Source organism: Grus americana, chromosome 22 (genome assembly GCF_028858705.1).
Source record: "Grus americana isolate bGruAme1 chromosome 22, bGruAme1.mat, whole genome shotgun sequence".
In the NCBI taxonomy this organism is placed as follows: Eukaryota; Metazoa; Chordata; class Aves; order Gruiformes; family Gruidae; genus Grus; species Grus americana.
The window spans coordinates 3933747-3955632 of NC_072873.1; the positions used below are offsets into that span (position 1 = coordinate 3933747).

The 21886-nt window shown below is 67.0% G+C and overlaps 3 protein-coding genes across 6 annotated transcripts; 1 reads left to right on the forward strand and 2 right to left on the reverse strand.

Annotated features, from left to right (window-relative positions):
- The first annotated feature begins 55 nt into the window (after positions 1 to 55).
- On the forward strand, positions 56 to 7925 carry TUBG1 (tubulin gamma 1). The gene is made up of 11 exons (XM_054801648.1): positions 56 to 216; positions 493 to 605; positions 1200 to 1367; positions 1626 to 1694; positions 2876 to 2955; positions 3558 to 3684; positions 4475 to 4561; positions 4801 to 4950; positions 6220 to 6372; positions 6626 to 6787; positions 7209 to 7925. The coding sequence occupies exons 1-11, from the start codon at positions 168 to 170 to the stop codon at positions 7404 to 7406; spliced, it is 1356 nt and encodes a 451-aa protein (XP_054657623.1). The 5' UTR covers positions 56 to 167; the 3' UTR covers positions 7407 to 7925.
- Positions 7926 to 8862: 937 nt separating this feature from the next.
- Positions 8863 to 16577, reverse strand: PLEKHH3 (pleckstrin homology, MyTH4 and FERM domain containing H3). Of its 3 annotated transcripts, none has more exons than XM_054801910.1 (13): positions 16272 to 16577; positions 13812 to 13867; positions 13065 to 13153; positions 12655 to 12849; positions 12315 to 12472; positions 12033 to 12156; positions 11544 to 11841; positions 11228 to 11435; positions 10860 to 10987; positions 10616 to 10736; positions 10092 to 10541; positions 9828 to 10019; positions 8863 to 9722 (listed from the first exon to the last, which is right to left on the reverse strand). In XM_054801910.1, the coding sequence occupies exons 1-13, from the start codon at positions 16419 to 16421 to the stop codon at positions 9546 to 9548; spliced, it is 2346 nt and encodes a 781-aa protein (XP_054657885.1). In that variant the 5' UTR covers positions 16422 to 16577; the 3' UTR covers positions 8863 to 9545. The 3 variants fall into 3 exon arrangements, with proteins under 3 accessions (XP_054657885.1, XP_054657884.1, XP_054657882.1); XM_054801909.1 differs by having other exon boundaries at positions 10851 to 10987; XM_054801907.1 differs by having other exon boundaries at positions 9828 to 10541; positions 10851 to 10987.
- A 2509-nt stretch (positions 16578 to 19086) lies between these two features.
- On the reverse strand, positions 19087 to 21468 carry CCR10 (C-C motif chemokine receptor 10). 2 transcript variants are annotated; one of them, XM_054801724.1, is made up of 2 exons: positions 21414 to 21468; positions 19087 to 20387 (listed from the first exon to the last, which is right to left on the reverse strand). In XM_054801724.1, exons 1-2 carry the CDS (start codon positions 21423 to 21425, stop codon positions 19305 to 19307), a joined length of 1095 nt encoding a protein of 364 aa, XP_054657699.1. In that variant the 5' UTR covers positions 21426 to 21468; the 3' UTR covers positions 19087 to 19304. The 2 variants fall into 2 exon arrangements, with proteins under 2 accessions (XP_054657699.1, XP_054657698.1); XM_054801723.1 differs by having other exon boundaries at positions 21399 to 21468.
- Between the last annotated feature and the right edge of the window lie 418 nt (positions 21469 to 21886).

Sequence of the window (21886 nt, forward strand, 5' to 3'; positions counted from 1 at the left end):
GTCAGGGCGCACGCGCGTTGCCAGGGCGCCGCGAGGGGCGGGAGCGAGCGGCGCTCTCCCGGAAGTCTGCCGCGCGCACGCGCAGTGCCGTTGGCGCCGGGCGGGAGACGCGGCGGGGCAGCGGGGAGCCGGGCGGAGGAGTGGAGCGGAGCCTCGCCTCGGCCGCGATGCCGCGGGAAATCATCACCCTGCAGCTGGGCCAGTGCGGCAACCAGAGTGAGTGGGCGCCCGGGGTGGGCGGCGGCAGGGCTGGGCCGAGGGAGCGCGCCCCGGGCGGGGCCGGGATGCTGTGGGGCGCGGGGGCGGGGCCTGGCGCGGGGGCGGGGCCTGGCGCGGGGGCGGGGCCTGGCGCGGGGGCGGGGCCTGGCGCGGGGGCGGGGCCCGCCGGCCCGGGGATGCTGCGGGCTCTGCCCCCGGCCCGGCCCGGCGTGGGGGACCGGCCCCGGCCCTGCCCTGCCCCGGCCCGGCCCGGCTGACCGCGCTCCCCCGCAGTCGGGTTCGAGTTCTGGAAGCAGCTCTGCGCCGAGCACGGCATCAGCCCCGAGGGCATCGTGGAGGAGTTCGCCACCGAGGGCACCGACCGCAAGGATGTCTTCTTCTACCAGGTACTGCCGGGCCCTGCCCGCTCTGGGACGTGGAGCGGGCGCGCTGTGCTGCAGGATGTACCTTCCCTCGGCACCGGGTTGATCCATGCCCTGGTGAGCGCAGGCAGGGTGGTCTGTGGCTGTGTCAGCTCCCTCTGGCAGCCCCCCACCCCGTTCAGGGACTGCAGGGCTGACCCTGACCCCGGGGCTGGTTTGAGTGGCGGCCTCAGCCCAGCGCTCCTGCTAGGTAGCACGCTGCCAGCACTCCTGTCTGCGCTCCGGTTTCTGGAAATGGATGTGTTGTGGAGGCAGGAACACGAAGCTGAGGCTGCTATAGATACCACCTTACGTAACAGCTGCGGCTGCGAGCCTGTGAGGGGAGAGCCATCCCCCCTGCCTGCCCAGAATTCAGGATATGCTCTGGGGCGCATAAAGATGCTGCATGACAGACAGGCCGTACATAACAAGTTTCCCTTCCTCCTCTTCCCTGTCAGACGCCGGCTGTGCCGTGCTCTCCCGTGGCCAGGGGGTGGCACACGCACTTGCAGTTTCTCTTGCAGTAAGAAGCGGCGCTGAGCTGCGACTGCATCATGATCTTACTGCTCCTTGTTAAAGGCGGACGATGAGCACTACATCCCGCGAGCTGTGCTGCTGGACCTGGAGCCTCGAGTTATCCACTCCATCCTGAACTCCCCTTACGCCAACCTCTACAACCCAGAAAACATCTACCTGTCGGAGCATGGAGGGGGAGCTGGGAACAATTGGGCCAGTGGCTTCTCACAGGTAACAGCTCTACTGCTCCTGGGTGCAAACACAGGTCAACTCTTTAGGCGTGAGGCTTTATCGTGGCCTTCTCAGGTCAGGCTCAGTACGTAGTTTCTGAAGAATACTTTGTCATTCAGCAGGGACTTACGCCTGACACTTCATAGCACCTTGGGCGCAGGGTCACTTTGCCACTCTGACGGCTTCGCACCAGGCTTGAGCAGCTCTTCTCCATTTTCCGTGGGAAAGGAACAAATCCTGGTCTGATTTCTCTTGCAGGGAGAAAAAATCCATGAAGATATTTTTGATATAATAGACAGAGAGGCTGATGGGAGTGACAGTTTGGAAGTAAGTAAATCAGGGGATTTGGATCCGGTTGCCCTGCTTGGTGTTTTCCGAGCCGGGCTGCTCTTTTATACGGTCGAGTTCAGCCCTCTGGTGTACACAGACTTGCTCAGCTTGCTTCTAGGTGCTGAGCAGAGAACACGTAGAGAGGGGAACTAGGGAAAGGAGCTCTTTCTCATCACTACTGCATCTGCCAGGCTTCCCCAGAAATCTTACTGTATGCTCAGCAGAGCATTTTTCTGCCCCAAATACTGCTTGCATTGGGCGCTTCCCGCAGGATACAGTCCACAGGAAGAGTTCCAGGCATTATGGTGCTTTTTCCTTTCCCTGTTCCACCTCCCTGCCATGTTCTCCCTTGCGTCGGCTGAAGAAGCACACGTGCTGCTTATCCTCCAGGAAAGGCCCTCTGCAGCAGAGGAGGGAGCCGCGGGCTGCCGGCAGGATGGTGTTTAGACCCAAAGTTGCTGAGTGCTTTGAAATCCACAGAATGAGCACAGGCAGCTGCAGCTTCATTTTCTCTCCAGCTGGGTTAAAGGGGCACCAGGGCACCAACAGCTCTTCGGCTGCTTTGCCGTGTGCCTCTGGCAGGACCTTGGCCACCATCCGTGTAAACCCGTTTCCTGTACGTAGACAGGCAGGGCTCCCTGGTGTTTGTGTCAGGCTATCACATGGCAACAGGGGAAGGGAAAATGTCATTGTAAAGTAAGTTGGTAGAAGATCCAAGAGCCTGTTGCGGGACCTGCCCTGAAGTCAGGTAGAGGGAATTCGGCCTCAGTTACTCCAGAAGGAGGGGAATGGCATGGCGGGCCCAGAGAAAGTGATGAGAACATTTTGTATGACTGACTGGCCCCTGAACGTGACGTTGGAGCTATTCTGAAGTCTGTTCTGGAGTGTGAGGAATCCGGGAGGCTCCTGAGCAGCAGTTACACTTTGTGGTGTGTAGAGATGTGCATTCCACCCACGCTGGCAGGAGTGGCCTGATGAGCGCATGGCTGTCACTGTGGTCCACAGGAGCTCCCCTCCATCCGCAGGCTTCAGCTCTGTGCTCTCAGTTGTCCCCGGGGGTATTTCTCGCCCTGGCTGACAAGTCTCTGCTGGAGGTGGCGGCAGCACAGCCTGCTTTGCTCTGCCTGCTCCTGGGGCTGAGCTGGACCTTGAGCTGCCTGCGTTCTGCTTCTTTCCAGGGGTTTGTGCTTTGCCACTCCATTGCTGGTGGTACGGGCTCCGGGCTGGGCTCCTACCTCCTGGAGAGACTGAATGACAGGTGAGCATTCCGCCTTGTCCCCTTCCCTGGGGGCAGAGTCTGGCCCAGCCTGGGCACCCTGCCCAAGCGGGGAGCTGCAGAGCGCTGACTCAGAGCCACCGCCCCCACCCAAACACTGTCTTGTGCAATCCCTGGCATGCTGCCCGGGGAAGGGATGGCTCCTGATACGCCTGGGGATTTCAGAGCCTCCAAAACTGGACTCGTGCTGTCCAAACTCTGCCTTCCCTCAGCCATTCTTATCAGGCAGCTGCCTTCTGACACCTCGCTGTGCAGGAGAGGGTGGGAGGCTCTAGCTGTGAGCTCTGAGCTGCCACCCCTGCCTGTTTCAGCTTGCAGCCTCTTGAAAAGGCTTGTAAGCAGCTGCTTAATCAGCCTGCGGATGGCTTGGCCTCGCCTGTAGCTCCGTCTGGCAGCCTGCTCCCGTACTGCTAGGGTAGGCACTGCTGGGACAAATTCTCTCCCTCCCCGGGAGCCGACTCTGGCATGCAGTGCTGGTGACTCACTGCTGTCCTGAGCCCTGGAGACAGCAAAGGGAGCTTGTGGGAGGAGAGAGTGCTGGCTTCGTGGTTTTAACCCTTGAGGTGGCTGGGCTTTCTCACCAGGTATCCCAAGAAGCTGGTGGAGACCTACTCGGTTTTCCCAAACCAGGATGAGATGAGCGATGTTGTAGTCCAGCCATACAACTCTCTGCTGACACTGAAGAGGCTGACTCAGAACGCTGACTGTGTGGTAAGAGTTCCGTTGCATGTCAGGCCAGCAGCACAGCCAGCTCCAGCCTGGCACCCCTGTCCCCAGCCGCTGAAAAACGCAGCCTTTGCTGGGGCAAGTGCCGTAGCTGCATGGGGTGAGTGCCACAGCAGCGTGGGCTGTGCCTGCGAAGCCCCAGGTGCAGCAATGAGTGCACCCCCATCCAGAAGGACTGAGCAGATGTGGTGGCTCCAGGGACAGGGGCTCTGTGCTAACCCCTGCTGAGCTATCCGGCTTGGCATTTCTGCCTCCGGGATCCAGCAGATTCTTCCCATGGCAGTGAGGACTGGCTGCGCTTCCTCTGCATAGCTGCGCCGCAGCCTTCTGCCTGAACTCAATTCCAGCATCGTTTTCGGCACCCACAAGCCCCAGCCAGGTAGCCTCATTAGCCTGCACCAGGGCCTTCGGTCAGGCCCTGACCAAGACACCGCTCGTCCCTCTGCACATAGCAGGGCAAGAGAGCTGCGCCAGAGCTGCTGGGGCTGAAGGTTGCCATGAGGTGCTGGCCCAGAGGCAGTAAGTGCTCTTTGGGAGAGCGCTGGGGAGCACAGCCAAGACGGGAGGGAAGAGCTTCCATTGACAGTGTCGGTTACGCTCCACAGATGAGTCAGCTTGTGGTTTCAAGTGTCTGCCACCTGCCATGGAGGGCTTTGCCAGGCTGCGGCGCTCGGGGCCTGCGCTGGGCAATTCGGTGCCCTTGGACACGTAGCCGGGGCTGCCCTTCCTCAGACTGCCCCCGAGGCTCTTCACAGAGCCGGTTTTTCTCTTGCAGGTGGTTCTGGACAACACAGCCTTGAATCGGATCGCGACAGACCGGCTGCACATTCAGAACCCGTCGTTCTCTCAGATCAACCAGCTGGTGAGAAGGGCTCTTCCCTCTGCAGAAGCTGGCATGGGGCTTCCTGGCTTGGGCCTGAACCTGCTCCACGGGCTGGGCGCAGTGGTGGGCAGCCTGGAGCTGTGAACGAGGGTCCTCCGCCCTTCCCGGGGTGGCCTCTGGGCGCTCCAGCTTCCCCTGGCACGGCTGCATGAAGCAGGTTTTGAACGTGCTCTGTGACCATGCGGTGATGCGGCCGCCGACTCCATCCTTTCCCCCAGGTCTCCACCATCATGTCTGCCAGCACCACCACGCTCAGGTATCCCGGGTACATGAACAACGACCTCATCGGGCTGATTGCCTCGCTGATCCCCACCCCCCGGCTGCACTTCCTCATGACAGGGTACACGCCGCTCACCACCGACCAGTCGGTAAGGCAGCCCGCCAGGCACTCCTCCCCTTCCCGAGGGCAGGAGGAGCTGTCACACTCACCTTGTAACATCCGTCAGTCCCATGGTCTTGGGGTGAGCTGTAATTGCGTGTTCCGCATCCCAGGCCCGTGTGCCCGCACCACGTGACAGCCACGTGTGACATGAATCAGGTGTGAGCAGGCAATCGTGCTCATGCCAGGCTACCTGCTGCATGCATCAGGATGGCTGCGGCAGCTAGGGGAGAGCCGGCAGTATCTGATCTGACAAAAGCCACCCTTAGAAACGATCGGAGCGAGCCCAAAGTGGTCCTGCCAGTCCTACTGCCCCACTGGCCACTGGCCCAGGCCATTTGGGCCGGAACGCTGTTGATCATTGCTGTGCCAAGACTGATCATGGGTTCTGGGTGTCAGCCCCTTCCTGGGGTTTGATCTGTGTTCTGGGAGGGGATTGCCACCCCTCAGCTGCACCGAATGCTACCGCTTGCCAGTGCCCCCTCAGCCCCCCACCGGTGAGAACGGGGCAGTTCTGTTTCAAGAGGCGCTCACCTGCGTCGGCCGCGTCTCAGTTCTGCTGGGAGCTAACATTTGCTGTTCTCTCGTTGTGTGCATTTCTTCAGGATGTTAGTCAGAGGAGCAAATCTGAAAAACTGCTGGCTCTGAAAAGGGTATCAAGTGTGTGATCTGTCCTCCCCGGGAGGAGTGCGGGGAGGGCTCAGCCAGCAGCTCAGACGGTGCCTGGAGTGAGGCTGCCACACTGCCGGGCTGCCCTTGCTGCAGGTGCTGCTTCGGGTGCCAGCCCTGGCTGCCGTGGCAGGCGGCAGCAGGGCAAAGCCCGTGACAGCCTCCAGCCACTGCAGTGGCCTGTCTGCCCATGGGCTCAGTGCAGGGGGAGATGGGGAGGGGGAGCAGCGGGGAATGACCCCTCTCCTGTCCTCCAGCCCTGCTCCTTGCCTCGGCAGTGGAACAGGATGGAAGTTGGACACCAACAACGTGAAACGTGTCCCTGTCTGGTCAGGGGGCAGCTCAGTGCTCTTGTGTCGGAGCCTCCGCCAACGCTCTGGTTCTCAGCCTGGCTGCGCCTGTTGTGTGACTTTGGGATTTCCCTGTCCTGCATGTGGCTTTGCATGTGGCCCCATCCCCGGGGCGAGGGCTGCTCCGTCCAGCTGCCCTCCGCTCCTCTGTGTGCGTGTGTGTGTGTGTGTGTGCAGGGCAGTGGGAAGGCAAGGGAGCAGCATGCCTGCTCCCTCCAACCCCTGGCTGGTGTTCGCAGGTGGCCAGTGTGAGGAAAACCACAGTCCTGGATGTGATGAGAAGACTGCTGCAGCCTAAAAACGTGATGGTGTCCACAGGGCGAGACAGGCAGACCAACCACTGCTACATCGCCATCCTCAACATCATCCAGGGGGAGGTGGATCCTACGCAGGTGAGCTCCCGCAGCCATTTCAGATGCTGATGGCAGTGGCGTGGCCTGCCGGGGAAGGGCAAGGACACTGAGAAGTGGCTCCAGGTTACTCCTGCGTGGGCCCTGGCCACTAGTCCCTTGCCGTGAGGAGCCTCCCTGCCTGCTGTTTGCTGAAATCCACCTTCCTGAGGCCGTACATCCTGCCACGAGCAACTCCTGGGTCTGCTGGGACCAGGCTGCTTTGCCCATCACCCTGCTGCTCTCATCCTGCTAGGTTCACAAGAGTCTGCAGCGGATTCGGGAGAGGAAGCTGGCCAACTTCATCCCCTGGGGTCCTGCCAGCATCCAGGTGGCTTTGTCCCGCAAGTCCCCCTACCTACCATCTGCACACCGCGTCAGCGGCCTCATGATGGCAAACCACACCAACATCTCCTCGGTAAGTGCCTTCCCTCTCTGCCCGGGCAGCGCTGGGGTCCCACAGCTGCGGTTCTGACATCCTTTGTCACAAATGCATCTTCTCTGGGGCTTTCACAAAGCGGCAGCAGGGCCCTGCAGCTCCCAGCCGGGCACAGAGGGCTCAGGTCTGGTCTGGGGTCCCGGTCCTGCTGCAGCCCTGGGGGTCATTCTCCCAGGAGCAGGCTGCAGCACGATTCCTTTCTCCCTGGCCAAAGGCGGCCTCGGAAGCAGGAGCTGATCCCAAGTGCTGGCTGGGTGCAGGGCAGCAGCTACTTCTCTGCCAGCCTGGGGCTGCTGCCTGCCTGCTCCCAGGCAGCAGCCTGAGGAGGTCAGGACCCCCCCCTACCCCCAGGGGTTCCCCAGGGAGCTCTGGCCCATCTGACCCCTGCGCTGCTCTCCAGCTGTTTGAGCGGACGTGCCGGCAGTACGACAAGCTGCGCAAGCGGGAGGCCTTCCTGGAGCAGTTCCGCAAGGAGGACATCTTCAAGGACAACTTTGACGAGCTGGACAACTCCCGGGAGATCGTGCAGCAGCTGATCGACGAGTACCACGCGGCCACGCGCCCCGACTACATCTCCTGGGGCACGCAGGAGCAGTGAGTGCCCTGCCAGGGGACGGGAGGGTCCCACGGCCACCTCCACGCACGCCGGCAGGGCTCGTCTCTGCCGTGTCCACGTTTAGCACCCCTCAGCGCTGCCCGGCTGCGGTGGAGTCATCGCACCGGCTGCAGACACACGCTGCGCTCCTCAGCGGAAGCAGCTCTGCAGGGAGCAGCACTGCCCCTGAAGACCCTTGGCGGGGGGACAGCCTCCGCTCCACCATGTGCCCTGGCCCAGGACGGGACTGGGGCAGCCGCGCGCTGCGCTGGTAGGGAATCTCCACCCGTGGGAGCAACGCTCGCGAGGAGGAGAATGAGAGCAAACCCAGGGGCTCAGAACGGGCCTGGCCCAAAGAGTTGGGTGCACGCAACCCCTGTGGCCAAAGGCTCTGTGTGGCTGAGCTAGTCCTTGCCCTGGGCAGGAGCCTTGTTCCTCCATCGCCAGATCAGGCCTGGGGCACAGGCTGTATCTATATTTTTGTAGGTTATTTTGCTTTAATAAAGGCTGTTCCTGCACTGACACTGCCTGCACGGCTCCTGGAGCGAGCAGCCGGGCAGAAAAGCAGCTGCAGATGCTGCCAGGGCGGGAGGACTGAACCAGAGCCACCACTCACCTGCACGTCCCGGCGGTGCGCGGGGCTGGCCCTGCCCCGGCCGGCAGCGCGCTGTCTGTGCCCAGGTGGTGCCGGGCGACGGCTGCGGCAGAGCCAGATTTACTGGAAGGACCTGCCGGCGCAGCTGACCAGGGACAGGAGCCGGCACCACCCTACCTGCTCTGCCCGCAGAGCATGCGGGTGCCCGCGTTAATGTTTCACGGGGGTGAGGCCCCATGCAGAAGGGAGGCCCTCGAGGGGCTGGGGGGGGGGGGGGTCCCCTCATCGCTCTGGATCTGAGGCAGGGGATGGCACCGCCGGGAAGGATGCAGGCTCGGGGCTGGCCAGCGTCGATGGAGGGGGACACAGATGGACACGGCAGCTCCGGTCCTGCCCTGCATGAGTCAGGCTGCAAGGGATGGGGGCGTGGGGCAGCACTGGAGCCGGCCCAAGCCCAGGCAGCCCAAGGTGAGAATTAGCCTTTTCCTCTGACCCCGTGGCACAGAGCAGCAGGCTAAAAATACCCGCCCGCCATGGCAGCGCCGGGCTCCCACGCCCTCTTTGGCACCGGCCCCGCAGAGGCGCCCGCTGCTGGGGCAGTTCCCCCCACCCGGGGCGGCCAGTGCCAGGGGGTGCCGGGGAGCTGGACGCGGAGCCCGAGCGCTGCCTGCGCTGTTGATGAAATGCCAAAGGGCGCAGCGAGCAGTGGCCGGAGGGACAGCAGTCCCTGCCCCCAAGGACACGCTGTGCTGCTCCTCCCCGCCGCCGCTGCCTGTCCCAGGCCCTGCTGCACTCGCCGCCCCGGGGATCAGACCGTCCCTGCCTCCCGCCGCGGGCCTGAGCTCCGGGACAAGAGGCCCAGCCTTTTTTTTGTGCATTTATTTAGAAAAACAAATTACACCCCCACCCCCCCCCTCCCCAAGACAGAACCGACAAACTTTACAGAGGCAACACTGAGGGGCCAAGCCCCAGCCGTACCAGCCACCACCCCGCCGGCCACCCCTGCACCACGAGCCCCGCCATGGGGCCACCGCAAAGCGGCAGGGCCCGGCCACTCGGAGCCCACTAGTCCCCGAGGCGGCTCGGCCAAAAGCCGCCCGCAGCTTTCCAGGAGGGGTGGGTTCAGCGGACGTACAGACAGACAGACGGACAGCACCGCTGCCCAGCACCCCCTGGCCCAGGCAAAGCCCCTAGGGCAGCAAGAGCCGGGGCGCGGGCAGAGCTGCCAGGCAGCACGAGTGCTGGAGGTGAAGGCACCAGGTGGACAGGGGACAGGGACAGGCCTGGGGACAGTGCAGGAGACCACGGCATGGCGGCCCTGCTGCCCTCCAGGGAAAGTGCTGGGAGACGTGGGGGGCGCGAGCGTCTCGAAATAAATTAAGGAAATAACTAGAAAGGCAACAGCGGCACAGGGAGCACGAGCCCCTGTCCCCCCCGCTCCAGGGAACGGCTGGGGACCAGCACAGACCTGCCGCTCGCTGCCGGGCCAGCCGCCCTCCCCACGCCGTGCGTCAGGAGCACCCTGCATGGCCACGCTGGCTGCCAGGCTAACTGTGGAAGGAGCCCACGGGTGGCTGGTGCTGCCACGGCCCTGCTGTGGGGCAGAGCCCCTGGCATGGCGCGGCGGGGGCTGGGGGGCTGGCGGCTGGCTCCTGGGGCCGGGATAGCCGCCGGGCACCCGCAGAGGCGAGGTACGTGTTGAGGAGCTGGGCGATCTCATCCACCTGAGGGGCAGAGGGGATGCGCTGGGTCAGCCCTGGGGTGCCCGGCACCCTGCAGCCCCCGGGGGGAAGGAGGGATGGAGGGAAGGAGGGAGGGCTGCCCCATACCTGGGAGGTCTCAAAGAGCAGGTCCCGGTCCTCCACAGAGAGACGGAAGGTGCTGCTGTCGGAGGCGCCGAAGGAGGAGATGCGGCCATAGCAGAAGCTGTCCAAGGGCTCGGGCTCCCCTGGCTTGTAGAGCGAGACGGCCTTGGCCCCGATGCCCAGCCACAGCCGCTGGGACCCGGCCCCCACTGGGCTCTGCAGGGAGAGGGGTGTCAGGGCTGCCCGCTGCCAGGGCTGCCCGCTGCCCCTGCCCTGCCAGGGTCTCACCGCACGCAGGTCGACATCGAAGAGCATGGAGCCGAAGCCGGGCCATTCCCGCACCAGTGCCACGTAGGCGGCCATGGCCTCTGGCCGGCCCATGCCCTGCAGCAGCTTCCACTTCTCCACGATAGCAGCCATGGTGCTGGCCCCCTCCTCTCGCAGGCGGCCCCGCAGGCGCTGGTCCCGCTCCGCCCGCTGCTTGGCCAACGCCTGCCCCCAGAGCCCGCCGGCCAGCAGCCCCGCACGTAGCCGAGCCCCCCGGCACTTGGTGGGGGGCCGGTGGCGGGGGGCTGGCAGGCGGGCGTGCAGCACGTGGGGCGGGAAGAGCTCTTCCAGGCGCGGGAAGGGGGCGTGGGTGGAGAAGTCGCTGTTGAGGCTCTGCAAGCGCAGCGCCGCCAGCGTCTGCAGCGTCTCCTCCGACGTGGGCACGTAGCCACGCAGCACCATCTCGTGCGCCTGCGGGAGGGCGGGGTGAGCCGGCGCAGCGTGGCCACCGCAGCACGGCCACCCTGGCACGGCACGGCTCTCACCTGCTCGAAGAGGAGGGCAAACTCCAAGCTGTCGCGCGGGACGTTGTCCGTGTCCAGGAAGCCGTAGTGTTTGAAGCAGAGCCGGCATGGCGGGTCTTGCTCCCGCTCCTCCCCGGCCAGGCTGCGGCAGAAGGGACCAGCCCCATCAGCATGGGGAGGCATCCCCACCCCGTCCCCTCCCGCCCACGGCCCCCCCAGCCCCTCTCCCCCGTAGGCAGCAGAATGGGACATTTACTTTTCAAACCTGGTGAGGACGTCGGCCAGCAGCGTGGCGCTGCCCACGGGCTGCTCCCGCCGCCGGGTCTGCTCGTAGAGCGCAAAGAGGTTGGGGCTCTGGGACAGCCCCAGGCGTGACACCAGCTCCCGGGCCACCTGGGGCGAGACAAAGGCAACCAACGGTGACTGCACGTCCCTGACCGTGGCGCTCAGGGCTGCAAAGGGACACAGACAGGTCACGGTGGGCAAAGGCAGGTGGCCCCCCGCCCCTCTCCACTGCGGCTCAGCTGGAAGAGACCCACAGGAGCCCCCCCACCTCCCACAGCACGCCGCCTACCCTGCCCCGTGTGCCAAAACGTCCCGAGCTCCCTGCCCGGCGCTGATGCGGCCCCTCACCTCCTCGGCCGTGGTGTGGGAGCTGATGGCCACGCTGCAGGCGGGCGCCCCTGGGCAGTGCACGGTGCAGATCATCTCCTGCCGCCGCATCAGCACCAGGATCTCTTCCAGGGAGGGCACGCACTCCCGCCCCTTCGTCTTCCCCAGCGCCTCCCGGATGAAGCAGGCGTACTTGGCCATCTCCGAGGTGGGGAACCGGCTCTCTGTCCTGCAAGAGATGCCAGGAGGGTCATGGCGGTGTCGACCCGATGGGAGCCCCAGCACCCGGCGTGCTCCCCGCCTGCAGCCAGCGCCCGGCTGTTCCGCCGGCACTCGCCTGTCCAGGTGGAAGCGCAGGAAGCGCAGGACGGGCGGGGAGGGCAGGAAGGTGCAGCTCATGCAGGTGAGCAGCTGCCAGTAGTGCAGGTCGCCCTGCCCGCCCGGCGCCAGCGGCTCCGTGGTCTGCTTCACCAGCTGGCAGTAGATCTCGTCCACCAGCGGCGGCAGGTCCAGGCAGGTCTGCAGAACGCCCTGCATCAGCGGCACCGGGTCCCGCTCCGACTCCAGCTGCTGCAGCGAGTTGAAGAGCTTCACGGCCTCGTCGCGCAGCGTGGTGTAGCTGCGGGGGCCGGGGGCTGCGGGATGGGATGGGGGTTAACAGCCCCGTGGGTATCCCCAGCCCCCCACCCCCCCACCCCCAGGTGCCATATCCGCACCCAGGGCTGGACAGAGCCCAGCCCAGCGCCTGCCCGCCCCGCACAGCACCCAGCCCTGCCCGGCATCGCTCCCACCAGCCCGGGGCGCAGGACCCCCACCTGCCCCTCACCGCTTTGGTCCAGGCTGCCGTAGGGGAAGGGCAGCAGGGGAGCGTAGAGGGGGCTGCTGGTGTAGCGCAGGATCGGGTTGCAGCGGTAGATCTGCTCCAGGACCTCGGGGCTGCCGCAGTGCTCCTGGGAGGGCAAAGCGATGGCAGCAGCTGCAGGGGGGCTGCCCGGCCGAGTGCCCGGCACAGGCACCCGCCGTCACCCCAGGGCACGTGGGGCCCCGACCGTCCATCCCGGCCCTGCCGACGGCTGCAGGCACAGGCGGCCCCGTGCCAGGGGCTCACCTCGACATCGCGCATGAGCAGCTGGGTGGGCGTCTGGACGGGCACTTTGCTGTCGATGACCTTCTGCACCGCGCACACCCAGTGCACGGCCTCGTTCAGGTGCTCCGTGTACAGGCGGTAGCAATGCTTCCTGCCAAACACCGTCACGCTCCAGTAGCCTGCGAGGGACAGACAGCTCACCCGCTGCCCACCAGCACCCTCGCCCCAAGGACCCCTGCCCCAGCTGGGCCACGGCACAGCCCCTCCTCTGGGTGACGGAGGCCTCCCGGGGCTGGGAGGGTGACACAGGGCACGAGAGGCCACAAAGGCACAGCCTGACTGAGGGGTGCAGGCACCCTACCTGTCTCCTTATAGGTCTGCTTGTCCGGCCAGAGCACGGAGCAGAGGCTGGTGAGCACGAGGGAGCCCAGCCGCCGGGCCCCCTTCTCGTTGCTGCTGTAGTAGTCCAGGGAGTCAGGCGTCAGCACAAACCAGTACTTCCGAGGTCGGATCCAGGGGGTCTTCACGCCGCCCCGCACCTCCCGCTGCAGCCAGCCTGGGAAGCGGAAGCCTCAGCCCCCACCATCAGCACCATCCGCCCCACCGGCTCTCCAGCGCAGGGCAGGGTCTGCCCGCTCCCCGCCAGCCCAGCCGGTGCCCCCTGCCCCTCTGGGACAGAATCCAGCCACGGGGGGGGGGGCGTGATCCTGCCAGCCCTGGCTGTGCCCCCGCTACTCCAGAGGCAGAGACCGCTGTGCCTACTGTGCCCACCTTTCACGAGAGCGTCGGGGTCATCCTCCACTGGCCCCGGGCCCTTCTCCACGATGAGGCTGCGCATCTCCTCTGCAACGAGCAGGGACCTGGGGACAACACAGGGCTGAGCCTGGGTGCCCATGGGTGCCTCCCACGGCCCCTGAGCAGGAAACCAGCCTGGGGGCTGGGGTCAGCTGGGTCCCGAGGGGCTCCGGGCACCCCGCAACCTCACGGTGGGAACGCGGCAGAGCCATCGGGTGCAGATGACCCTGGCTAAAAATAAGCTGTCGCGGCCCTGCCAAGGAATTCGGAAAATGAACAACCAGGAAGGAATGTTGGCAGCGGCAGCGGCACTGGGAGGACGGGGAGCGAGCAGGCCCCTGTGCCCCAGCACCCCGTCTCCCCAGGCACACGCCACCCCAGGGCATGGACTTTGCCAGTGGACATGGCCCGGCAGAGCCTCCTGGCCTGGCAGAGCTCCTGGCACAGGAGCAGGCACACACAGCCCCTGTTGGCTAAGCCTGCGGCAGCCAAGCCACCCGGCATGGCAGAAGGATGGGGATGGAGCACGGTAGTCCCAGCTCTGCTATTCTCTGCTCTAGCTGATAGACTGGCACAGCGTGGTGCCAACCCCGTGGACGTGATGGTACGGTGCACACCAGCACCAGTGCATCCTCCCACAGTGCGCCAGGCCCCCAGCTCCTGCAGCACCATGCAAGGGACGCGATGAGATGCCCGGTGGGCTGGAGACAGGGGGTCACTCACCGCTCTGAGCCACTGCTGCTGCGCATGGGCTGGCTCAGGCTCACCTCCAGGGACCCCTGGGGAGAAAGGAGACGTCTCAGCCCCACGGTCACCGCCCGGCACCCCTGAACATCCCCCCTCAATGACTTCTTGCCTCCTCGACAGCCCAGCTTCAGGCCCAGAGGGGCCAACTCACGTCCTGCTGCCAGAGGACAGGGAGCTCTGGTACCCCCACGGCCGCGGCAGGAGCCAGGGCTGCAGCTGGGGCACCCCGGGGGTGCAGGGGCAGCCTCCAGGCACGCTGGCTGCATGTCCTCAGCTGACCCGGCAGGCTGAATACCGTGCAGAATTGCACAAGGTCAGTGCTGAGTAATACGCTTACGGCACAAAGTCCCATTGTAATGGGGCCGCTGACTTCCTGCCCGCGGCGGTGGGACGCGGCACAGGGAAGTCCCTGGCCCCGCAGCGGGATGGGGGCCTGTTCCTCCTTGCGCGGCACAACTTGACGTGGACGGTGCTGCTCACGTGATAACCACAGCACACGTGCTGGGACACGAGGCAGAGCCCAGGCACTGGCAGGCACCGGGTCAGGCAGGGCGTCCCGGCAGAGCGGGGTGTGGGGATGCAGCAGCGCCGGCGGATGCTGCCCCGGGAGATGTGCGGGCGCTCCCGCCAGCTGCAGCCCAACGGGGCAGCCGGAGGCATGACAGGCCAGAGCGCGTCACGAAACACCAAGAAAAAGACTGCTGCTAAAAATAGTGTGTGTGTGTGTGGGGAGCTGCTGCAGGTATGGCTGTGCTACGGGGCCGAGCCAGCCGCCGCTGACCCGTGGCATTAAGGGCACCTGTTGCACAGCGCCGGCACCCGTGCATGGGGCCAGCTCCTCCAGCGACCCCAGCTGCTGAGGCCGGGGAGGGCCCCGCACACTCCTGCACAGCTGTGGGCACGGACACGGTGCTCAGCTCCTCGCCCGCAGCCCACGGGAGGAGGAGGCAGCGGTGGCGGCCGGCTCCTTCTCAGGGATATAAATAAACAGGAGAGGAGCTGCGGCGGCAGGGCCAGGGCAGCTGCTCCCACGCTCCCAGGAAGGGGCAGCCGGTGCTGCGAGTTTCCGAGGATCCCCCCGCCACGGCGAAGGGCTCCCCAGGGGAGCTGGCGTCACAGCCGCCCACGCCAGCCCGGACCTCTGGAGCCAGCACAGCCCATGGGACACAGGAAGCCCAAAGACGGCTCCTGCCATTGCTGTGCCCTTGGCACTGCCACCGTTGCCTGGAGGGCTCAGCTCCAGCCCTGCCACTGTCCCCACTGCCCGCCATCCCACAGGGCTGGCACCGCTGTGGAAGGGGACCCGCTGCCAGGGGACGGCCAGCGTGAGGGGGGGTCAGGGCTGCCCCCAGCCCTGCGCAGCCAGGGCAGCTCAACGGCAGCAGGGCCGTGCTGCAGACCCCGAGGCGGGCAGGGGGAAGAGGGGTCGCAACAAGCAGGACTGGGCTGTCACCCCCCCTGCCACGTCCCCTCCAGGCAGGGACCGGGCCCCGTGGCTCCGGGTGCAGGAGGCAGCTGGGACGGGCAGGAGGAACCCCGGGGGCTGGGGTTCCCCCCGCCACCCCGCGCTATCAGCCGAACCCCACGCAGCCCGGCCGGAGGAAGCGCCGGTTTCCGCCGCTCCGCTTCCCTAAACAGAGGAAGCAGCCGGAGCGGGGAGATCCAGGCCTGCTCCCCGCACCCGGCATGTGCTCCCGGGGTGCTGCGTGCCGGGAACAGCCCCGGCCTGCTCCGGCAGGTCTGTGCGGAGCCGCGGCCGGTCCCGAGCAACCCGTCCCTCACCCCGGCCAACCTGAGCTCGGCAGCGGTACGGGACAGGTACGGCTCCGGTGCGGGATCCGGCGCTGCCAGCCCCGCAGCTCCTGCCCCGAGGAGCAGGCAAGGGCCGGGCAGGGCAGCACCCAGCTCCGCGGGCGGCTCTGCTGCCCAACCGGCCCGGCAGTGCCCCGGCTTTGGCCAGACCCCAGCACCCCACGGGCGCCTGAGTCCCCGCCGCCGCGGCACCGGCAAGGGCCCCGCACCGGGATCCAGCAGGCAGCGGCCCCCGCAGGCCCCCGCACCCCTCGGCTCTGCCCCGCGGGCTCCGGGACCCCCAGCGCCCGCCCGGAGGCTGCCCCGGGGCAGCGGCTCCTCCGCACCCGCCGGGCCGAGCCCCCCCACTCCCCCCCACCCCGCGGGAACCCCCCGGCCGGCGGCGGGGACGCGCCAAGGGCAGCCCGGGCGGCGAGACCGGCGGGGACGTGCCCGGGCAGGCGGCGGTCGCGTTCGCCGGGGCGGCAGGGACCGGGCCGGGCCGGTGCAGCGCCGCCGAGCGCGGGGGCCGGTGCCGAATGGCCGCGCCGAGCCGGGCAGAGCCGTGTGCCCCGGGGCGGGAGGAGCCGCGCACCGCCAGTCCCGCCGCGCCGTTGCCCGTCCCGGAGCCGGTGCCGGGCCCACCTGATCTCCCTGTGCGCGGAGCTCGAAAGACGCCTCCTCCTCCTCGGCCTCGCCGTCCGCCTCCCGGTCCGCCTCGCCGTAGTCCCGCCGCAGCAGCGTAAAGCCCTGTCGGCAGCACAGAAGCCACCACAGCCCGCCCGGGAACGGCATCGCCCCGCCGACACCGGACGGGACTGGGACTGGGACCGGCACCGGGACGGGACCGGCCCGCCCGCCCGCGCCGCGCACCGGCCGCCGCCGCCACCACCGGGACCGGCCCCGCCACCGCCGCCGCCCCGGGCGGGCAGGGCCGGGCGCGTCACCGGCCGCCGCCAATGGCTGCGCGCGGCCCGGGGCGGAGCCAGCGCGCCCGGGGCGGTGGGGCCGCCGCTTGCGTCATCTGCTGGGCGGGGGCGCGCGCCGAACTGCGGGAAGCTCCGGGGGCCCTGCACGGCGGGGCTGCGACAGGGCCGGTACCCCCGATCCGCCGGCGGCATGGTGCACCGGGAACCGTCCGCACCCGGGCGTGGGCACCGGCACCGCGTGCAGCCCGCCGGCACCGGGCGCAGGCCCCGTGTTTCACTGGCCACGGCATCGAGCTGCCCCGTCACACCGGCGCCATGTGCTGCCCCAGCCCCTCTGCGCCACTGCACCAACGCCCATCCCGGGAAGGCGGCTCGGCCCGGCGCGGTGCTGAGCCGTGTGCCGGCGGGCAGCACCGCAGGCTGCTGGTGCAGGCAGGGGCTGCGCAGGCAGGGGGGCACCGTGTTCGGCAGCCCCGTCCTGCAGGCCCTCATGGCACCTTCCTGCACGAGGACCTGGCGGAAGGGGCTCATGGCGGGGTCACACTTGGTGCCGCAGTGAGGCGGCGCAGCTCAGCTCGGCTCTGGGCCCTGCCTGGCGGCAGAGGGTCTGCGGCACCCTCGAGCTGTGGGGGCCGTGGCAGCACCCAGGCCCCGGCCCCGCTCCTGGAGCCCCAGAAGGGGTTAAGCACATCAGCCACGGCTCTGGCTTTGCTACAGCTGTTGGGTCAACACCGTCTCTGGGAGCTCGTGGTGCCGGGATGCGCACGCAGGAAGCGCCGGCTGCCAGCTCTCCTCCCACGCAGCCAGCGCTGGGCCTGTGCCGGGCTGCGCTGGGGACTGAGCCCCGGTGTGGGGCCGGCAGGGCAGCCGGAACAGGCGTGAGCACCGGGGCAGAGCCTGCCAGCCGTGGAGGGGACAGAGCCGGTGATTCTGGGTGATGCGGGGAAATGGTGGCACGGCTCTGGGGCCAACCCCGGCACTGCTGTGGGGCCAGTGGAGGAAGGAAATGGGGCTGCCTGAGGCCGCAGGCTGGGCAGAGAGTGGGGGCAGCTGCGCTGCCAGGCCAGGTACTATCCAAATCCAGCCCTTTTGACCCCAGCAGGGTCAGCGCAGCGGGGCAGAGGGCGGCAGGGGACGGTGGCCCATCACCCCGGCTCTGCAGCTGCTGCACAGGGATGCAGCTGCAGCTGCTGAATCAGCGGTAATTGCATTTCCGGCCCAGCAGTAGGTAAAGGGTCCAGGATGGTTTCTCCCGGTCAGAGCACTGGGCTAATCCCTAGCGGGAGCCTGGGGAAAGCAGGAAGCAGCCTCCAGCCCTGGCAAAACCAGGAGGCTCTTCCCTGCATGTCCAGCCCCGCTGCGGAGACCCCACGAGTGGCTGCACCAGAGCCAGGTCCCGTCCCGCTCCCGGCCCCCTGGAGTGCTTCTTCAGCTGGGCCCAGTGCATGGAGCTGCTGCACGGCCCCAGGCGCTGCCAGCCCGTGGCCCTGGGCTACTCAGCACCGTGCCAGCCCCATGGGGGCGAGGGCATCCCGGCTGCGCCAGCCCCAGCCGCAGCACCCTGGTGGGAACCGCTGGGCGGGGATGTGGCGCGGCAGAGGAGCTCGTGGGGGAAGTGAGGAGGCGAGAGGAAAGTCCCTCTGGCCCCTCTGGCCCCTGCCTCGGGTGGGGGTTTCCATGTGGACCCAGGGCAGGTTGTCGCCAGCCCCTTTGGCACCTTGCCTGCGGGGACGGTGGCACGGGCTCTGCCGCTGCCTCGGCCAGGGGCTGGGCTCTGCTGGGGGGTGACCCCCGCTCCTGCCCTCAGCTGCCCCCTCTGACCGTCCGGGCCGTGCTGGGGGTACCGCGGGGCTGGGGGGACCCGGGCCGGGACGTGCCCCCACCCCGGAGCCGCTGTGGAGGCGGTGCCCGGTCCCTGGGCCGTCGCCCTCCGCACGCCCCCGCGGAGCCCCCGCTCCCCGGCCCGGTCCCTCCGTCCCCAGCGTGTCCCCACCCGCTCCCCGGCTGCCGGACCTCCGGCTGGGCGCCCGCGCCGTGTCCGGTGGAGCCCAGGCAGGGGACCGCGGGGACAGGCAGGGCACAGGCAGGACACAGGCAGGGAACGGCAGGAAGCGCGAGGTTCTGCTGCCGCCTGCAGGCATCCCCCGGCCAGCACCGGTGGGCACGGGCGGGTGCGGTTGCGGCCCCCGCCGCGCTCCCCGCTCCCCGGCTCTGGCCCAGCAAACCCCTCCGGCAGCCCCGGCCCGTCCCCCACCGGGGCAGCCCCGGCCCGCACGGAGACGGCGCTCGCCCATCGAGCCTCGACCGGGATTTATTGGGAGGGTGGGAACCAGCTGCCTGCCAGGGCCCTGCTGTGTGCGTCCACTGTCCCGAGCTCACCGGCACCGCACAGCCACTCCACAGCACGCGTGACATTGCATGGTCCCCTGGAGCACGTGTGACATTGTGTGGTGTGTGTCCCCCGGAGCACGCGTGACATTGCAGGGTTCCCTGGAGCACGTGTGACATTGCGTGGTGTGTGTCCCCCGGAACACGCGTGACATTGCAGGGTTCCCCCCCTGCCTGGCGGTTCACTGCAGGGCTGCTCTTCCCTCTGCCCACGCGTGTGCAGGCACCGTATGGTGCTGCCCCTGCTCTGCCGGGGCCCAGGGCAGGTCTGTGCATGAACAAGGCTCTCTCTCCCCAGGAAGGCGCAGAGACACCGAGCCCCAGGGTGCTGGTCCCTGCCCTGGCCGCAGGCACCGTGTCCCTACACCACATCCTGGCAGGTGGAGAGCGATGTCTGCCGGCGGGGACTGGGGCAGCCGGGGCAACGCGGTTCGAGGGGTCCCACGCAGCCTGCATCGCTGGCCAACAGCCACAGCTCCTGGCGGAAGCGCTGGCCCAGGAAGGCGTAGAGCAGGGGGTTGAGGCAGCACCGCAGGTACGCCAGCCCGCCCGTGACCAGCAGCGCCAGGTCCTTGCGGCGGCTCTGGGTACAGCTCACCTCCCAGCTGGCCAGCAGCTCGGCTGTGTCCAGCAGCACCATCAGGCTGTGGGGCAGCTGCAGGGTCACAAACACCAGCACAAGGGCCAGCAGCACCCGCAGTGCCCGGTGGGGCCGGGCGCCACGGGCAGCCAGCAGTGTCCGGGCCACAGCCGCGTAGCAGGTCACCATCACCAGGAAGGGCACCGCGAAGCCCAGCATGACCTGCACCAAGTTGGTGGCCCCCCGGGCTGCCCGTGACACCGCGTGGGGAAAAATGACGCGGCAGAGATAGAGGTCTTGGTGCTGCTCCGCTTGGCTGTAGATGAACTGGGGCAGCGCCAGCAGCGTGGCCAGTAGCCAGGCCAGCCCCACCATCAGCCAGCCATGGCGGCGAGCCCGTGGGCGCAGGCGGCAGGCAGCCGGCACCCGCACGATGGCCACGTAGCGGTCCACGCTGATGCAGGTGAGGAAGAGGAAGCCACTGTAGAAGTTGAGGGCATAGAGGCCCTGCAGCGCTTTACAGGTGGCTGTGCTCGGGGACCAGCCCAGCAGCGTGTCGGTGACGGTGAAGGGCAGCGTCAGGAGCAGCAGGAGGTCAGACAGGGCAAGGTGCAGAAGGCAGACGTCGGTGATGCTGTGTGCCTGGCGGTAGCGTACGTGTGTGAGAAGCACCAGCCCGTTCCCCACCATACCCAGCAGCGAGAGCAGCAGGTAGATGGCAGGCTGGTAGGTGCGGGCGAAGCCCTGCACTGCCTGCTTCTCGCAGAGCTCGGGCAGCATGCCATCCTCCCATGAGTACTCATCGTCCCAGGAATAGAAGTTGGTGGTGGCGGTCAGCTCCATCGAGGCAGGGCTGGGGGTCACCTGCGAAGAGGGAGGCTGATGGAGGGATGCTCAGAGGTGGTGGTCCAGCCACAGTGTGCAGTGCACCATCCCTCCTCCACCCAGCCCCACTGTGGGCAGCCCAGGCGTGCCGTGGCCTCTGGCCCCACACTCAGTGAGGCTTCTGTCTCACACGCACCCCAAAGCAGCAAGAGGTTTCACCGCAGTCATTCTGAAAGTGACTGCACACTTCCCGAACAGCCGCCAGCAGCGTAGAGTTGGTGAGGGGACGTGATCCTGGCCACGGCATCCCAGCACAGCACCACGTCTCACAAACTAACCACGTACCCACTGCAGGGGAGCTGCTCCTGATGTCCCCTGAGGCTCAGCACCCAGCCCACGGCACCAGCTGCCCCATGCAGCCGCACCTTTGGGCTCCCAGGGTGGGTGCTTTGGGCAGGTCCCCATGCGCACCCTTGGGGACCTGCCCAAAGCACCCACGCACCCATGTAGCACCCTGGGGACCCCAGTGCCAGCACAGCCCCACACTGCCTGGTCCTACTCCCAGCCACGGAGGTCCTGGGGCATCCCGTTGCCTTGCAAGCAGCTGTGCACAGTGCTCCCTGCTCCCAGCCTCTCAGCCCTGCTCTGGGGTGGAGGGACAGCACTGCAGCCTGGCACTAGACAGCCAGGACCCCATTGCCACGGAGGTCAGGATCCAGTATGACTCTGACTCAGAGCAGCCTCACAACAACAGTTTTGCTCCAACTCCCATCAGCGAGCCCAGGCGGCTGGGTCTGATCCCCCCCCACACACACTTCAGGGCTGCAGGTGGGATCTGAACCCAGCACCGGGGCAGGTTGACTCCCCAGCAGCTCCCCCAGCCCCTTCCCTGCTCCGAGCCCCGGGGACCTGGAGCAACAGGCACTGCCCTGCATTCCCTGGGGCTTTGCCTTTCAGCCCAAACCCACATGGCTCACGAGAGAACCGTTTAAAAGCAACAAGAAAAGCCAGCGAGGGGGGTCCCCACCCAGCCCCCAGTGAACCCCTCACCTGATGCCCCCTCACCTGCTCAGACATCGCACAGCAGGACCTTTCCCCCTGGCCACAGTGGGTCTGGAGCTGTTTGTGTCTGAGCAATCTGCAACTTGTTTGAACACGTGCCGATTCCAATACTGAGAGTGATGCAGAGCGCAAGCACAGACCGGGGGAAGGTGAGGAAACAGATGCAACCCCGCTCTTGAGCCCTGCCTCTTTTACTTCGTAGGTAGCATCTACGTGTCAGGGACAGAAATAGCAGCTCCGCTCAGCCCCTGTCACTCCAGGCTGGGGGACAAGTCTGGGAGCACCCGGCTGCAGGGTGCAGAGCCTGTCTGAGCGCACCCAGAGCATGCAGGAGACCCCAACCCGCCCTGGGGCTGTTTGCAGCTCCTGTCCCGCAGTGGGGGTTGCCTCTGTGGGGCTGGAGGGGAGGTTGGAGGGAGCAGGGCAAGGAGAGGAGTGTGGGCTGCTGTGGGCTGGTGCTGAGCCAGGCATAGGCA

Excerpts from the sequence above, each read along its gene's own strand:
- PLEKHH3 (XM_054801907.1), bottom strand. The coding sequence starts at position 16,421 with ATGCCGTTCCCGGGCGGGCTGTGGTGGCTTCTGTGCTGCCGACAGGGC. Across the intron at positions 13,868-16,271 it reads TCCGCGCACAGGGAGATCAG|GGGTCCCTGGAGGTGAGCCT; the intron begins GTGGGCCCGGCA and ends CTTTCTCCCCAG. Across the intron at positions 13,154-13,811 it reads AGCAGCAGTGGCTCAGAGCG|GTCCCTGCTCGTTGCAGAGG; the intron begins GTGAGTGACCCC and ends TGTTGTCCCCAG.
- TUBG1 (XM_054801648.1), top strand. The coding sequence starts at position 168 with ATGCCGCGGGAAATCATCACCCTGCAGCTGGGCCAGTGCGGCAACCAG. Across the intron at positions 217-492 it reads GGGCCAGTGCGGCAACCAGA|TCGGGTTCGAGTTCTGGAAG; the intron begins GTGAGTGGGCGC and ends GCTCCCCCGCAG. Across the intron at positions 4,951-6,219 it reads CGCTCACCACCGACCAGTCG|GTGGCCAGTGTGAGGAAAAC; the intron begins GTAAGGCAGCCC and ends TGGTGTTCGCAG.
- CCR10 (XM_054801723.1), bottom strand. The coding sequence starts at position 21,425 with ATGTCTGAGCAGGTGAGGGGGCATCAG. Across the intron at positions 20,388-21,398 it reads AGCAGGTGAGGGGGCATCAG|GTGACCCCCAGCCCTGCCTC; the intron begins GTGAGGGGTTCA and ends CCCTCTTCGCAG.